Source organism: Oreochromis niloticus, linkage group LG13, assembly GCF_001858045.2.
Source record: "Oreochromis niloticus isolate F11D_XX linkage group LG13, O_niloticus_UMD_NMBU, whole genome shotgun sequence".
In the NCBI taxonomy this organism is placed as follows: Eukaryota; Metazoa; Chordata; class Actinopteri; order Cichliformes; family Cichlidae; genus Oreochromis; species Oreochromis niloticus.
Window position 1 is genome coordinate 12074241 of NC_031978.2, and position 18548 is coordinate 12092788.

General features: G+C 39.0%; 2 protein-coding genes across 5 annotated transcripts in view; one reads left to right on the forward strand and one right to left on the reverse strand.

Moving 5' to 3' along the window:
• The first annotated feature begins 463 nt into the window (after positions 1-463).
• Positions 464-3983, forward strand: sf3b5 (splicing factor 3b, subunit 5). The gene is made up of 2 exons (XM_005474306.3): positions 464-615; positions 3353-3983. The coding sequence occupies exon 2, from the start codon at positions 3379-3381 to the stop codon at positions 3637-3639; it is 261 nt and encodes an 86-aa protein (XP_005474363.1). The 5' UTR covers positions 464-615; positions 3353-3378; the 3' UTR covers positions 3640-3983.
• A 7764-nt stretch (positions 3984-11747) lies between these two features.
• The window catches only part of phactr2 (phosphatase and actin regulator 2), a 45953-nt gene continuing 39152 nt past the window's right edge, over positions 11748-18548 (reverse strand). For all 4 annotated transcript variants that reach the window (XM_019366630.2, XM_019366631.2, XM_005474304.4 and 1 more), the window contains one exon: positions 11748-16627. In XM_019366630.2, the coding sequence (XP_019222175.1) occupies positions 16612-16627 (16 nt within the window). In that variant the 3' untranslated portion in view covers positions 11748-16611. The remainder of the gene's footprint in view (positions 16628-18548) is intronic.

Below are 18548 nucleotides of genomic sequence, written 5' to 3' on the forward strand. Positions count from 1 at the left end.
TTATTGTTATTATATAATATTAATTGTGTGTGTGCGCGCGCGCGCACATTATATCGCAAATGTGCACATTATTTACTATTCCCTACATACTAAATGTTAGGCTTAAACTTATGATAAGCAGATGTTTTCATTTGTTTGTAACTGCACAACATGTGATTCTGAGCCAGTGCCCCTCAGTTTATTTGTTGTAAAATAAACGTTGCCTCACATACTGTACAAAATTTCAAAAATCCGAATAGAAGCACACAGGTCGCGAACGAGCCGCTCGTTTTGATGTTTGATTGATTGATTGATTGTTATTCTCTGTATTTCCTTAATTATATAATTAACTGCGGGTTAAGAGAACAACAGTTTTTTTGTCAGTGTTAAGTGATGCATTGCACCTTCGTACTTGTGTGTATTACTAATACATTACAATACTATGCACATATATATATAATTAAGATTTAGGATCTACACGAGAAACGCAGAGTTTACAGTCTATGTTCCTTTCCGGTTCATTTTACTGGGCGAACCAACCGGAAGTGATCGCTCCGTGGTGCTGTGTTGAGGTGGAGACAGTCGTGTAATTTATTTACATCTCCTACCTTCGTGTTTGAATTCCTGACATTTTATGTAAGTATCCGTTGTATTTTAAACTTAAAATCTGTCTTCCTAGTTATTATATTAACTTTAAAAGGAACATTTAGAGAGCGGTTTACAGATACGGTGAATAGGCTAACAATGGCTAATTAGCCTCACATTAGCATTAGCAGGAAAACAAAAACCGGTTAATTTCTCTGTTTACATAGAAATGTCTTTACTTTAAATTTAAATAAAATGTAAATTGCTTCAAACTATTATAATCATTCATTTCGGGTTAACATTTGTTGTGGCATTGCTAGACTCGTAAATACAAAATACAAGAAAAATATTGAGGTTACATGACTGAACTTGCGTCTCCTTTTTAGCTGCACGTTTCTTGTGATGTCCGCATGTGCTGTTGCTGTTAGATAGCGTTTCATTCTTGGGTCCCTGTACTTATAAGCCTTAAACGGCTTACAATAGATGGTTATTTTGGCTCCGAATCAATCAGCCTTCGGTATGTGACTTTACTCAGAAGAACAACGGCTGGTAAAGAAAATGAGTCTTTGTTTCTACAATGGCTGGCAATAAATATAAAACATCAGAACACGACCACTCTGTTACTAAAACAAAATTCACAAGTATAAATGACAGCAACAAGGTCGGCGACTTACGTAAGTTGTGTCGTAGACGCAGAATGCCCACAGAAGTCTAAATCGGACCTTTACCTGCACTTCATCTGTGGTGACAGCCTTTTCCTATTTCTTAACAACCACTGGATAAAAACCAGACCTTAGAAAAGTGTCTGTGTTGTATTTGGGAAAACCAGAGCCAGTGAAAATGTGGGACACAGTCTCAATATGTGGGATAAGGGATAAAAATACTGTAACACAATAATCAAGGTTATTTTTGCTCAGTATTAAGGTTGCAATTCTTTAACCTGGTAAGACTTTTGAGCTTTTTAAACAATGAAGACAATTTATTTCTTGTTCTTTGTCACTTTTTTCAGTCAAAGGTATTCCAAACATATGAATTGGTTTTCTTTTTGATGACCAAAAAACTCTCTCTTTATATCATTTTTGGTTGAGCTGACCTGCCAAAACCTGAAGGGAACACTGGGTGTTTAGTGAGGGGCAAAATTGTGCCAGTGCAAAGGAAGGGGATTCACTGGATTTATAGAATAGGACAAAATATGAACCCTCGCCTTTTGTTAAAAGACAAACAGCACAGTCGTAGTCTTTTTTTTTTTTTCAGTCTGTAAAAGATAGTTCTAATTGAATACAGACTTTGATTAATAGCCCATCTTAAAGTTTTTAGCCTGTTATCTCATTGTGTGGTCCATATTTATTTTTATTTATTTATTTTGTATTTGTATTAGAGATGGACCGATCCGATATTACGTATCGGTATCGGTCCGATACTGACGTAAATTACTGGATCGGATATCGGTGAGAAATTAAAAATGTAATCCGATACATTAAATATTAAAAAAAACACCTCACAAAACTTGCGACAGGGTGTAACTCGGCTCATAACCGTAGCACGTCGGAGCAGTATGCCTCACTGATAGAGCGGCTGTGTGTATTTGTAGCCTCACTACCAAACCAGCATTTCATCTCTGAGAAAGTTATCCCAGAGAGAAGTAAAGCAAGTGTGTAAGTTCATCTCTGAATGTTTGTAAAGCGTTCCCATGTTAAGCTTAACAACCGATATATGGAGCGACTGCCTCTCTCCCTCCCTCACCTTCCTGCCGCTACTTCAATCGTGAAACTGCTTAACGATCAGCTGATCGGCTTTTCTGTCGGGAGTCCGTCTCTCTTCTTTGTTTTTGGCCCACTTTGCACCAGAAAGAGGAAACCAGCGGCTGAACAACAGCAGCACGTTTAAACTTGATAAGCTGCTGTTAGAATTTTTATTTAATATTACTTTCTACACCAGGATCCTTTTAGCTGACGGCTGGTAACTGTGCAGGGGCGGATCTAGCAAAGTTTAGCCAGGGGGGCCGATAGGGCATGAACAGGGAAAAGGGGGCACAAAGACATACTTTTCTTTCTTATTCTCATTTAAAATGTCTAGCTTTTAATAAATAATTATCTGAATCTTACACCCAAAGTTTTAATCTGATGTAAAATGTATAGAAGTCCATTTCTGTATATAGTAACTGTTAAGTCTAATATACTCTAGTAAGCTATAGTACTTTTTCCTTTGGGAAGGTACCATCTGTGCAGTCTGCAATTCTGTTGAAGAAAGATGTTGAATCTATTTAATTATTCTTGAAAAATAATTTAATTCTGTGCATTTTTTTTCACCCTGCATCAAATTAAAGTTGATTACATCGATTAAGCATCATGAGGTGGAGGATGGGGGGTGGTTCCCTATTTTTTTTTGCTGGGAGTTTGCAACCCTATTAGTTAGGTTGCTTAATATTTCTGCTAAGTACTCTTTAAAATACCAGAATAGGAAGGATGGAGCAGGTTTAAGTTTATTAGATTGATCAGTGTTGCTGAACTATAAAATATTTTGGGTGCAGTGTATTTTTTACATACAGGTATAACAGAATAGCTTTAGTGTTATTGTTTATTTAAACTTGAGTATGAACTTATACAAAATGCAGCAAGATATTAAAAAAACAGTTTTATTGATTAAAAAACACACTATATCGGATTCATATCGGTATCGGCAGATATCCAAATTTATGATATCGGTATCGGTATCGGACATAAAAAAGTGGTATCGTGCCATCTCTAATTTGTATTCTAACTTTTTTCTCATCTCTTCCCCTGTTTAGAGCCTCCAGGACTCATTTCAGCAAGAATGACAGACCGTTACAACATCCACAGTCAGCTGGAGCATCTCCAATCAAAGTATATTGGCACAGGACACGCCGACACCAGCAAGTGGGAATGGCTGGTCAATCAGCATCGTGATTCCTACTGCTCCTACATGGGACATTTTGACCTGCTGAACTACTTTGCTGTAGCTGAGAACGAGAGCAAAGCGCGTGTTCGTTTCAACCTGATGGAGAAGATGCTTCAGCCATGTGGACCACCAGCAGATAAACCTGATGATGCCTAGATCACACTGGAGTGAGCAGTGGGTGCTTTTTGTCAGAAACAAAAAATTTCCAACTAAAACTGCTACTTCGTCCTTGTTTGACTCCACCATCACTGGATTCCTTGTCTACTTATAGAAGAGAAGACTTTTTCATATTTTGGTTTTATATGGACCAGATCAAAATATTTTCTTGCCCAGCACCATTTTCTAAACAGTTGTTTGAAGGTGAAAGTGCTTCAACAGCTGAACATATACCAGAGAACATAATAGAAAGCAGGTATAAAGTGGTGTACTTTCATCTACATGTGTTTGCATTAAAGGATGGAGATGTATTCTTGATTTCATTAAAATTTGTCGTTTTCTATTTTGGCACTTCTTGATTGCATTTACATGAATTTAGATTTAATGGCCAATGGTTCAGATTCATTCACGTGTTGTGATTTAAGATGTAGTCATTTATACAGTAAGTTAAAAAAATGGGGAAAAAAGTTTGTACCCAACAAAAACTGATTTAGTATTGACAGTGTTGGGCAGCAACAAAGGGACAGCAGGCACTCAAAAAGAAAAATGTGTACACAGTAGACATTTGACTAAACTTAGTCATGGAAAAAACATTTAGGTAAGCCGGTTTACAAAGAGAACTAGGGGACAGAAAAAACTAGCAGATCTTGTGGGGGAGCATAAAATCATTTGCACTGTGAAGAAGGAAAAGTCAGCTTTGATTAAAATGGAATAAAATTGTAGAAAGAAAGTAAGCGAAAAACAAGCAGCTCATTGTGCAAAGGATCCTCCTTATCTGTAAACCGCGTTATGGGTTGAGCATGCATGGTTGCCAGTAGAATTGGCACAATTGTATTGTAATCAACAGGGTGAATGGAGAAGTGTACAAGAGCATTATATGTGCTCAGATTCAGCCAAGTTTCTCCAAACACCCTTTTCTGATGTTTAATCATTCAATGTAGCTGTTTTCCAAAGAATTACACAACCAAAGCCCAATCAGTGAGAGCTGAAAATGACTTGATTGAATATTCTTGGTGATAAATGGCCTACAAAAACAGAACTGACCAGTTTTCTAATTTGTGTTCAGCACACACACACACTTGAGCCGACAAAGATCAGCTGTCCGTGACTGAGTCTTGACATGCTATATTTTATATATAAAGATTTTGTCAACGAACATATGTGATATTCATGGTTAATTGAGCTTTAAAATTCTGTCTGCTACCTTGTATTTACAAATCTGAAAAGTGTGTAACAGTTATCAGATTTCAAATGAGCTTTTCAAGCAGGTGCAGCAAAAACCTCTATAGCACAGCTCAGGGTAGACATTAAGAAAAATTATTCCAGTGAATGAATTTGGAGCTTTGATCAGGAGTGCGGGTTTAATATGCCACGACCCATGGGATCAAGTTTTTTTTAATAATACTAATTGCCTCAGGCTTGTTAAAGTCGAGTCGATGTGTGATGCTGCAGTCGATACAAGGACCTTGCTTGGGGAGCAATCAGAAAAGCACAGCAGGGGCTGAGGTTTGACTTGCTGACTTAAGGTGGTTTGTGAAAGTATGCCGTCACCCAAATTTGCACACAGTCAGTTGGTGGGAGAGGACGCTAAACATGACTCATTGTTGGACTGTGATACTAGTCAGGAGGTGCCAGGGAAGTTTTTGTGTTGTGTATTATGGCTGAGAGTGTGTGTTGGAGGCTTTCTTGGTGGGGTAAGTCCTTGCCATCTGTCCTCACTGTCAGACTCGGGGAGACGGCGCTGCCAAGTCAGGCGAGAAAGCTGCGTGAGGTTTGGTTGGTGTGCTGTCTCGCACACGAAACACATAAAATGCTTGACTATGCAAGACATGAACCCATAAATAATTGTCTGCGTCTCATGTTCTGTTTAATTGTATCATATGATTGTGTGATCTCAAGAACAACCAATATTGAATATGTATCTGAGGCACCCTGAAAGAAGGTCCTGTTTTCAATTATAAAAATGACACATTCATTTTTTTTTATTATTTTTTTTAAATCACCAGCAGCTATGAGAAATTATCAGAGCATCTTCCAAACCACTGGGCACCATCACAAGGTTTTTTGTCAGTGGTGAGAAAAACATTTTATTCAACAGAAAGCCTTTCTTGGATCATTACGTCACTACAGTTTTGTGTAAGAAATTGCTTTGAAGCACAGAAGAAAACTTCACACAGTAAGAAAATGTGAAAGCAGCATACAACTGTTGTGTACTGTTTTTCTTTTCCAAGTCTGTCCCAGTGACCATAAATACTGAAGCCTGCCTGCCAACAATCTTAAATCCTCACCATGACAGCTACAAGGTCATAATGAACACTCATCTTCTATTCATTATGAACAAGGACCAAAAACTGTTTTTCATTAAGAAATGATCACATATAAATCCTCTAGTTGATGAATGGAGCATAATATTAAAAAATAAAATACTTGGATGATTTATTGGACAAATAAAATATTTAGACTTCCATCCAGCACTTCTTATCCAACTAGCGTCACAGGGAGTGAGAGAGACAGGGTACACCCTAGACACTGAGCCCATCACAGAGCTAAAGCATAGAGACAGATGAACATTAATTCTCAAATTCAGACCTATGGCCAATTTGGACTCACCAGTTAAGCTAACATGCTTGTTTTTGGACTTTGTGAGGAAGCTGGAGTGCCCAGAGAGCACGGCCACAGGCACAGACAGGACGTGCAGACTCCACACAAAAATGCCTCAGCTGACCAAAGTCAGAAATATTTCATACACTGCTCGAAAAAAATAAAAGGAACACTTTTTAATCAGAGTGTAGCATCAATTCAATCAAACTTCTCGGATACTGATCTGGTCAGTTGAGTAGCAGAGAGTGTTGTTAATCAGTTTCAGCTGCTTTGGTGTTCATTAAATTAACAACAGGTGCACTAGGGCCACTCCTCCAGGATGGCTCATCAATACATGCCATTTTCAGAAGGTTTGCTGTGTCCCCCAACACAGTCTCAATAGCACATGGGAGATTCCAGGACACAGGTAGTTACTTTGGGAAGAGCTGAAAAGAGTGGTAGAAGGTCCTTAACTCATCAGCAGAATTATTATCTGCTGCTTTGTGCAGGGAGAAACAAGACAAGCACTTCCCGAGCCCTACAAAGTGACCTCCAGCCTATTGTGAATGTGTCTCACCAAATAATCACAAGCAGACTTTCTGAGGGTGGCCTGAGAGCCTGACCTCCTCTAGTGGGGCCTTTGTTCACTGCAAGATTGGTATTTTCCACAGAATACCTGTTTGCCCTGAGCACATGTGACAGAGGTGAAAGGGTCTGCAGAAGCTGTGGAGAACATTATGTTGTCTTTAAAATCGCTCAGCATGATTGTTTGGTGGTGTGTCAGTAATGGTCTGTGGAGAAATATCTATGGAGGGTCGCACTAACCTCAGTCTAGGTTACAGCACTATGACTTTGGTTAGGTATTCTGAAATCCTTGGACCCATTGTCAGACCCTGTGCTAGTGCAGTGGGATGTGGGTTCCTCCTGGTGCATGACAACGGCCTGCCTCACGTCGCGAGAGTATGCAGGCGGTTCCTCGAGCATGAAAGAATTGATACCATTGATTGGCCCCATTGCTCGTCTGACTGCATCCAATAATACATTTTGTTTCAGTCCCGCCACCAGGTTACACCCATAGAAGCTCAGTCATGCCCTGGTCCAGAACTCGGAAGAGATCCCCCAGGATGCCGTCTGTTGTCTCATTAGGAGTATGACCTGATATTGTCAACCCTTTGTAGGCTGACAATTTTCATTTCCAACAAAGGAAGTGGCATCCCTTTTGTTCCTAACACGTTACCCAGTCCAGATATTTTTTTCTCTTTCTTTTTTTGAGCAGTATATTTTATACCAGTCAGAAAATTACTCTGTTGATCCCAAAAATCCAAAAGTGAAAGAGAAAAAGAAACTGGCAGAACACACCAAAAACTGAGACACTAATGCTTTTAGTGTAATGATCCAAACACGTAACTGGCTTTGATAGCTAAAGCCATTCTGCTTAACCTCTTAAGCCCCAAGCCTACCTGATCTCCTGCTGTTTGCCCCCGTATCAGGGGGCGTTTTAAATAGTTTAGGGTTCTTTTATTTCATGCCAGTATATGTCTTACCAGACTAGAAGCACTGATTTTTCTCCAGACTAATCTGCATGTATATAGGGCAGATGGGGCAGTCATATCAGTTGGAAACAGTTCTTAAGGAAGAACCAGAACCCCTGTGCTGCTTTATATTCACTTTATTCAGGCTTCAGTTAAATGATTCAAGGGTGGAGTTTTGAAATTCAAATCCTTTGAAATTATTTCTCAAATAAAATTTCAACTCGACTGGTTTATTTTTATTTAAGCTAATCATGCTGGATATGCAAAACTATTTCTGTTTATCAAGTAACTGGTGGAAATACACAAAGAAAGCTATTTATTGTCTTTTTCTCTCTTCCCACACCTAACTCGTCACATTCGATTTTGTCAACGAGCAAGTCACTGCACTGCTGTCAAATCTTAAAACGGCTTCTTTCTGTCAAGCTGTCAGCTGTCACTTCAGTGTCAATGGATGCAGTCCTCCTCCACCTCATTCACCCCCAGTTTTCCTCAGCGCCTCCTCATCAGAAGTCCTGTTCCACATCATATGCATGCAGACTTCCATCATACGGCGTCACCACCACCGGTGTCTAAACCCATTGTTATGTTGATTTTACTACAATGGGGTACTGATTGGTGTAGATTATCAAATAATTGCTTCATTTGAGGGAGTTGCGCTGCAATAACTCTCTTCTTTATGCTGAGGTTCCATGCCACTGATCAATAAATGCAGGCCCACTTGAACATTTCGCAGCTAAACAGCCAATCAATTAATCGAATCTCGTGCGGCCGCTCATTTTCACCTCAGCTAGGTAACCTTTCAAGATCCTGCAGGGTCTAGTTGAGGCAATTAATTCTACTCCCTATGACTCTTTGCAAATCACAATCAGAGTGGAAACTGGAAACTGGCAGCACCATGTGTTTGCATTTACAAATGGAGCTTGACACATTGAATAGCATTTGTTAATAAGCCACTTGGCCTTTCTGTGTTCATGCTGATGTGAGCTCTTCGTTTGGCTACCCGTCCATATCTGCTCTCTCCTCTGATTACACACCGGTGCAAAGGTCCAGGAAGCACAATCACCCTCGTCAAATATAAATTCTCCACAAATTCAATTATCTTTGTCCACATGGCCACCCACCACCTAACCGTTGTGCTCTCCTGTTCTCCTTCACTAAACTCTTCACCCATTCTTCTTTACTGCTCGAACCCCCTCCTGCCAGCCACATCACATCCTCCCTTTCTCCTCTACTACACTCCATTTTTTTCTTTCTTCGTCTTTACTCTCTCAGATAGGCTTACCAGTGGAGTGGAAACACAGCAACTAATGACTCGAGCAGTGGAAAAACACACGAATCTTTTGTGTGAAGAAGGCACGAATGTGGTGCAAAATCATATTCAGAAAATAAATGGAGAACAGAATTCACCCAGAAAAATGGCACTACGAAGAAAAAAGGGATTTCTGTATGAAGAAAATAATTAAAATTCTCTTTTCTGCACAGTTCTGGAGGCACTTTTGTGCCGTGAAAGTTCTCCTTAAAGCATCCTTTAGTTAAATGCAATTTGAAGCAAATTACAATTCAGCTGTCACCCACACCTCTTACCAATCAATTACCCTTTCAAAAAGGATTGCTCATATTACTTTCAAGTCTGTGGTGATGTTTCTTTTATAACCTTTCCCTCATTTTTGAAAGGAATGGAAATACTTTGAGAAATAGAATGACTGTAATTTGTACAGTATAACAGAGCAAAAACAAAAAAATCATATGTTTTGTAACGTCAGCGAGTGTTAGACCGATGACTAATCCACCAACTTCCAACTGAGCAGACTGCATTACAGTCAGGACCTCCAGGCGGTATGCCAGGGATAAAAGTGCCTTCCTGTCCGGCTGGGAAACTTCATTAAAGTGGGCTGTTTGTTGTGTGTGTGTACGTGTGTGTGTTTTACAGCTAGTAAAAAGTGGAAACTTTTTACTCTCAGAAAGCAGGGCTCAGTTTAGATTTATGGTTTAGGTTTAAAGTTCAGGTTGAAAAAATGCAGCTGTGGTGAATAAAGAAGTCTAAGATAAAAGCAGGGATTTTAGAGACAAGCATCAGTTCTCGCGAGTAAGACAAGTGTGTGTGTGTGTGTGTGTGTGTGTGTGTGTGTGTGTGTCTAAGATAAAACGAGAGGAGGAGGTTTATGATCACTGTGTACCAGGAGGTATCTTTCAAACACAGGCACCAGGTGCTACAGTTTTCCTGCTACCCTCCTGTGCTCTATAAAAATGATTATCACTTCTGTCATCCAGGTCTCTTTGACCCCAGTCTCCTTCCATCACCAGTTCTCATTTTCTTGTCCTCTTCTTCACATCCAACTTCATTACACCCACTTCCTATTTAAACTCTTGAAAGCACATACTGTTGTTGAGATGGATGGGACCTTTTTGTAACCCAGTAGTTTAAGTCAGTGTAATTATGCTGTCATCTTTGACAGTTTATCCAAACAAAGCCATATAAAAGATGATGAAATGAGGTGAGCTGAGCTTTCTATATTTTTTTTTCTTATATCCCAAAAAAAGCTTAATTGGCACTAATTGCCACACTTTTAGGTGCATCATAGACGGTAAATTTCTCTCAGAGCTGCTCTTTGTAGCCTTAATGGAAACGTGGGGGGTGGTGGTGGGGCGGGGGGCAGTCAGGGTTTCAATTACTTTAGGAAATCTGCCACAAATTATGTAACATATTCAAAAATAAAACCCCACTGAGTGTTGTGCTCTTTGCGTTTTGCGTCTCTGAATAGTTCATTAGGAGACGCAGCCTTCAAGGGCTCTGAAAATATGCTGCCAAAAAGCACCTGCAGGGACTACAGCTGGCAAAAGGACAGCAACGCAAAATAAAGGGGCTTCAATGAAATTACACATTATCCTAATATATTTGTGAGGTATGTGCAAATGCATTGCTTTAGAATGTCCATTGCTGATGCATCTCCGAGCTCCTCTGTTCCACTTTGTATGCACAGTTTGCATAACTCTTCTTTATTCATACATTTCCCTGTAATATACAACATCTAAAAGCCTTCCCTGCAGGGCAGGCTGACTGGGTCCAGACATCACTTAATGCTGGCGAGAAAGCTCATGGTCAGAGAGCAGGAGGCGGTTACTGACCAACAGGGTGTAATTCTTTCAGCTGGCACCACTTTGCTGTCTCTCTTTTAGACTCATATCCAGTGGATGAATTATACCTTCATTAAAAACTCTGAAACTTTTGCATGTATGAACACATACATGCTTAAATTCCAAACCTGTGACATTTATTTTCTTTCCGGCAAAGAAATTTCATATTTCTCTCAGATTAGCTTTTTTCCCCCTCATTCTCTGTCATCTACTGCTAAGTCATAAAAGATCACCTGCCATTTTTATTAGGTACAACTGCTGTTCATCTGCTTGTTACTAAAAATATTTAAACAGCTAGCCACATGGCAGCAGCTCAGTGCATTTAGGCAGGTACACATGGTCAAAATGACAGCTCCAACCTGATATGAGTACTGCAGAAGCTGTTGATCTACTGGGATATTCCCACACAAGTATTTCTACGATGTAGCGAATGGTCGAAAAAAGAGAAAATATCCAGTGAGCGTCAGTTCTCTGGGTTGAAATTACTTACTGATGCCAGAGGTCAGAGGAGAACGGCCAGACTGCTTCAAGTAGTTACTGAAATAACCACTGGTTTCAACTAAGATGTGCAGAAGAGCATCTTTGAAGGGAGAAGCCAGTCTTAAAGCAGAAGGGCAACAGCAGCAGCAGACCGCACTGAGGGCCCTTCATGTCAGACCAGAACAGAAAATTGAGGCTACATTTGAGGGATGTTTGCAGCACCTTGTTAAATCTATGCCACAAAGAATTAAGGCAGTGCCAAATAAATAATAGATGTACCAACTAAAATATTTGGTGTCCCTGTTCTCGGACAAAAAACAGTTCTGATCTTACTTCAGCGATAAAATGATTCACGACAAAAAAAGACAATGACAAAAAACCTTTTTGTTTAACTCTTTATATACAAAATCACTATACACAGTTTGGACACAACAGTAGCTGTTTTGAGATATATAACATTGTAATACAACTTCAAAGATGAATTGTTAATGTCAAACATAGAGTAAAGGTGGTTGGAGCTCATGTGAAATATCCTCTCCTCAGCCTTTGCTGCTCTGAGCACAAAGTAAATCCATTACTCTGACAGTTTATGCATTACTGTATATAGGATTTATAGCATGATTTGCTAAACTGCAGCAAATTACAATTCATTTTCACATGGTCAAGAAAAGATTACATGTTCAAGAAAAAAAAGGGGGGTTTTGACTGCAGTCTGATTGTGGCTCCAGTCTGAAGTATAGATTTACATTCGGGAAGCAGTAAAGGAAGCTTCAAGCACCACCAGCAGGAGACATTCTCAATGTAAACATTTTTATGAACTGGGGGAAGCAGACAGCATTACAAATGAACAGTAGCAGCTCAGGAAAAACAAGTGCCACTATGGCTGTCAAGAGAAATAGAGAAATACCTTCTGAAATGCAGTCTAAATATTATTACGTTTTCCACTATCACTATTAACACTGGGAAATGTGGGGTAGGCTTTCAGCTTCTTTGGGTAACGGGACTGTTTATTTTACAGCTGCCGTACAGATGAGATGAAACACATCAACACATCAACGTTTTTAGACGATTCGTTCTGAATCCTGATGAATTAAGTGGTTATAGCTTAACACCCACATTCCTGATTTCGGATAGAAATATGGATTTATGCACGATATAAATGCTGTTGATATTCCATACAAGTATTTCGGTGTAAGCGGTTTCAATATTAAAAAGCCGTTCTAAAAGCGATAACACTAAGCTTTTGCCTGGAGAAGGTTTCTAAATATTCTCATTTGGTAATGCTTCATTTTAACCTCCATATTTAGCACTGATATGTACACCTATCAGCCACAACATTAAAAACTGCTAACAGGTGAAGCGAATAATACTGATCATCTTGTTATAATTCAGTGTACTGCTGGGAAATATTGGACTCTGGCCTTCACAACCCACCATTGCCAGGAGCCTCTCCCAGCTGAACAATGCACCCTGCAACTCAACAAAAACCAATTACAGGAACACAACAAAGAGCTCAAGACCCCGACTGGACCTTTGTGGGGTGTGTTGTAACGAGGCACCTCCAACCTGCAACCGACAGGATCTAAAGGATTTGCTGCCAATGTTCTGATGCCAGACAACACAAGACATCCCAAAAGGTCCTGTGTCAATACCCTGATGAGTCAGACCTGTTTTGGCAGCAGAAGGACCTACACATGATTAGACAGGAGGTTGTAATGTGATTGATGAGTGTATAAATTGCTAAAATTATATACAACACGCTATAATGTAGCTTTGAGTAAATGTTAAGAAACTCCAAGTTTTTAATTTATTTTGATAACAATTAAAACTTTTCCTAACTGGTACATAATGAGTGATAACGCTGAATAACCAGTTTAATTGTAATTTTATTTGACTGTATACAGGCTGTAAATTGTTAATAACATGGGTTAGGCTGCTTAACCATGGTGGGATGGGCAGCAGTGTGCCCCTAGCGAGGTCATCACCTTGGAGATAGTCGTGAGAGTTGTTGACCCACCCTCCCATTATGCAATTTATTAAGTTCAGCTGGGCCACTCACACCTTGACACACTTGTGACCCCAACGAACCACATCTTGATTCACATCTTGGCTCATGTTACCCTACCAACACCTGCGATGACAGGGTAGGTTAGATAGTATGTTCAAGTTAAAGTTGGAAAATGGAATTTCTGCTAAAGTCGGATTTCCAACTCAGAATGAATGCGTTGATCACAAATCCCGTTTTTTCCGACTTTACTACTGGAACACGCTCAACTTGGGAGTGATGCAAATCCCAGCTCTGACATCCAGCTTCTGAGATAAATGGAAAGCAGTAAAGACTCTCAGGACCACCTCCAAAGACGTCTCTCATGTGAGAGGTAAAATATGTTTATGAACCAAAAAAACCCCAAAACATCTATTTGCCTCTAACTCAATTGGATGTATGACTTTTAATCTGTAATAAAAGCTCAAAATTCCTGGGTATTTTACAGCAGCTTTGGCTGACGGTGTCTACCGTGTTCACCTGTGCTCCCAAGCAGACTGTAAGGGATCAAACTCATATTGACTTCCTTTCTTCAGCTGCTAGTTTTCATTTCCAAACTAATTAGCATATGTAAACTCTACATATAGAGTACACTCTCTCTCTTTATATATAAATATCTAAAACCAAGTATTATTATTATTACTATGTAAAGGATTTCTATTTTGTGCAGATTAAAACTATGGATATTTGTAGAAATAAATCCAAAACCGGATATTCCCAGAGATCATTATCTTTGTCTACATATGAAATAGGTAGGTTATTATTAAAGACTGTGCTTGATAAATTGCTTAAAAAGCACTACTTTCAGGTCAGCTGTAATCACTTCTTTATCAGTGTCTGGAGATGGTATCAAAAAAATATTACAAAAAAACAACGCAATTTGATTTTAAAACATTCACATCAAAGTTGTATCATATTATATTGTTAGTAAAATTCATATCAATGTATGCACATGCTTGATATACATTCTGTACAATACACACACACACACACACACACACACACACACACACACACACACACACACACATACATATATATATATATATATATATATGAACAACAACTTAGACATCAACAAGAATACTGTTGCTTCTTTTTCATTGCTATACATCTTTTCACTTTACAACCCCCGCACATTCAGAAGCGGAAACAATCAATCTGCCCTTTTCAGTTACTATTTGGAAGAATGACGAGTGTTTGTGGAGGTTGGGGCTCTATTATGAGAACACGGACTTTTGGAGGTCAGCAAGCTCTATCTGTCAATCACTCGACAGCCAACATCTCCACTCTTGTCGAGTAGGCATGGGACAAAAATATTACTAAAGCTCAGATAAACATTCTGGCATTCTCGGAGAAAGAAAACACTTTTAATGGATCCTCTACATTTTTCCGAAACATGCATCTCAAGTATCTGGCAGTGCACTTAAAGGCAGCAAATCCACAAATCCCCCAAAATCCAATAGTTACCAAACCAACCGAGCCAGATTGCTAAAAAATCACAAATCCACACACTAGATGCTTCATAGCTCCACATTTAAACAAAGGAAATCCTCTTGACTCCGTTAAATATGGCATCTATTCAACCACATAAAAGTTGAAACATTTTCCCAATGATTGACCAAAACTGTAAAATGATCTAAAATGACAATTTCTTATTGAAATAATTAACATGGCTGGAGATTAACTTTCCAAAAAGTGGAACAAATCCATCAAATAAATCTGATTCATGGTTAAAAAAAACATGTAATGACACTAGGTAATTTTGCTGGATTCAAGATGCATGTTAAGGCTAGATGTAAAGATATAATCACAAAAGTCACAAAGCACTCATGTCAACATTTCTTCTTTTTAAATGTGTTCTAAAAATAAAGTCACTTGACTAAATTGCAAAAGCATGTTCAAGGAAATGAAAATTAAAGCACTCTTTCATTCTCTGAAAGAAGAGGGCAGTTCATTACTAGTGCTGAACCTCTCAGTGCCTGTTCTCTACGTAGTCCACCCAACAGAATGAAACCTGTAAGCGTTCCAATTTAGAACACCTACATACGATCAGGTTCCTGCTTTATCTTTGGCACCAAATAAAGAGCCAAGTAAAGCTCCCCAGCCAAAGGCCTGTAATGGAACTAGTAAGAAAACAATAAGTACATCCTCTAAACAGCTTGTCTAGCACTTTGTGATTAGAGGTTCATAACCCAGCAGAGAATACATGATGATATGATGATATGTTATCATCATGTATCATCAGAAAAGTGTGCTGAGGGATTAGAAGTGGCCAGAATGGGTTGTGCACTTCAATATTAAAGCCTCAGGTGGCTCCCTCAACTTTAGCAGTTTTAAATATAACACTTGCGGTTATTCTTCAGCTACGTGCGCCATCCTCTTCTGTAACTCTTAGGATACAGTGCCCTCTAGTGGCAGAACTTAAAGCTTGTTTTTAAAAAAATGAACTGCAGTATTTCTGATTTATCTCTGAGGGGAACATCTGAGCAGAGGAAACTGCCTCTCCTCTCCTGTGATCTGTGACATAGGCACTGACATCAGCATGAAACTATCCAATCATCCCCACTTCCTGTCCTAGGAAGTTGCCCATATTTGGCCATTTGTCAGTTTCTGACAAGGCATACCCTGGCAAGGACACAAACTCTACAGTACACTCACATTCTCTACTACAGGGCTGACCGAAAACATACTAAAAGAAAATACACAAAATATTTTGTGTACCAGCTGGTTCTGATACTCTACAATAAATAAATCTAATCTGAGCACAATACACGCCACTATCCTGACATTGGATATGTGCAAATGTTTTATGGGTGCCATGAAGCACACACACAGATGTTATTATAGACTTAAAGTTTCATCGGGGGCAACAGAGCTTTTTTACATAAGATATTCTGATGTGCTTCAGTAGGAAAAATGCAGGTGAAGCAACTTTCATTAAGAGTGTCACCTTTCTATCAATCGCTCTTCTAAAGTATGAGCGCACATCCAAGGTTTTGGAACTGGTTAACCCGAATGAAACACAGTCACGTTTAAGTGTTGTAAAGTACACCTGCGCTTTTCCTGCTGCGACAAGTCAAAACGTCTGCTGTGAAAAAGGTCGACTGAGTTCCAGAGTGAAGTGGACTGAGCTGAGCCTGCTGGGAGATGTGGACCAGAGAGCTTGTGGCGCTGACGTCGACAGGGCAGTGAGGACACTTACGGCCGATGAAATCTGAAAACACAGACACAAAGGTTTATTTACAACAGAAGAAACACACAGACAGTATAATAGAAATACATGAATGTACTGTCCTTGTCATTTAATTACAATTTCTACTATTTTAATTTTTACCAAGAATCTGACAGACACTCTGAATGACAATGTACCTGCACAGTACTTGGGAATAATCTTGCATCTGAAATCATTTTTCAGATCTTGAAAAATTCTCAAACACTAAAACAAATGCTGTTGATTTAAACCAAAGCTCAGCCAATTTTCATTTGAATTTCAAATGAAAAGCATTAAGCTGTCAGGGCTGCTTTGAGCTGCTTAATAAAGCAAAAATTAGTCATGTGAAAAAAAGGATTATGTGCAGTCCTGTAGAAAAACTAACCATTCAACAAGCACATCACCTTCTTGAATCATCTTTAAAAGTCATTGAACTTATCTTGAAGCTTAACTAGAAGCAATAACTTGCACACTTGTTTTTCTGTAAGACTTTATCAATCTGTCACATCATTGTGATATGCTGCATTGACCCAATTACACCGCCAGACAGATGGTTTCACATTTGACTCTATAATGGTAACTCAATGACTGTAAGGTGCCCAGATACTGTGGCTGCAAAACAAGACCAAATTATCACTCCTCCATCGCTGAGATTGACAGCTGGTTCAGATTCCTTTTACAAACATGAGCTGTAGATTATATTCAAACATCGATGCCACTGTGCTCCCTTGCAAAAGACAGTGTGTCCTTTGGTTTGTTTAGATGCAACTTTATAAACCTAAACTTAAGCCATGGTCTTTTAGCAGCCTCCTCTTGGAAACCATTCCAAATAAGCCATACTTTTTAAGCTTTTATCTGAAAGTACTGTCATAAACTTCAACATTTAACATGCTGAGGCCGGTGGAGTCTGAGGTGTAGCTCTTGGGTCTTTTCATGTGAATCTTCAGGTGAATTTGTATGAAAGATTGTGTTATTAACACACATCTGAATGCTCCACACCAGCAAACTTCTGCTTTGTTGATTATCAATTCATCAAGTGCATTTGATTATCAGCCTGGCTGCTCCTTACCCTCTAAATTCCTAAGGAAGCAGTAATCATGTAGATAGTTTTTCACCGGACTCTAGAAAGAAACTTATTCACATCACTGTGAGTGAGACAAATTATAATATGAACATTGTTTTATCATCTACCGCTGCTACATTTCTGTGTGTTATCAGGCAAAAACAGTCAAACACGAGTTTCCTCTATCTTTGAGCTGTGATTGCTGGCTTTAGAACAAAAATGGTGCTGGTGCATTTTAATCGTGCTGTTAATTGAAGTGTTTTAACAATGGATTTAAATCTTGCAGAAAAGCATAAGTCTACAGGGGTTTTTTCAAAAACATTGCACAAAGGAAAAACATTTTTGGGCATCTTAGAACAAATGATGCATTTCATTGATTTCTCAAAGGAAAATGAAAATCGTAGCAAACACTAGAATGGACCTTTCTTCAAACTGTCAGACTCAAAAGATAGGGAAGCGTTCTGTTCATCTTTTTTTTTTTAAAATTTCTTTACAAAACATACTTTTGGAAAGATTTCAGTTTTAACTTTATTTTCTTAAAGCACGTGTTCTCATTCTCATCTCATTATATTGACTTTTGTACTGAATTTGCAGGTAAAGCGTCCCCTCTGAAGACTTTTCAGTAGCTGCTTTTCCTCCATTTCCAGCCTGTGTACATTTTATATCAAAGTTGTCTTGTTCCTAAATGTTATCTTGACTTCTATGGCTCACTTTTAATGGCATTTTTAAAGTCAGACAGGGAAAACTGCACCCTGGAAGCACTTTTCTTTCTCTTTTATACTCTTCTCCATTGCATGACCTGCCCCTCAGGCCTTAACAATTTAATACAGTCTTGAGGCAAAAACATTGCCAGACATAATG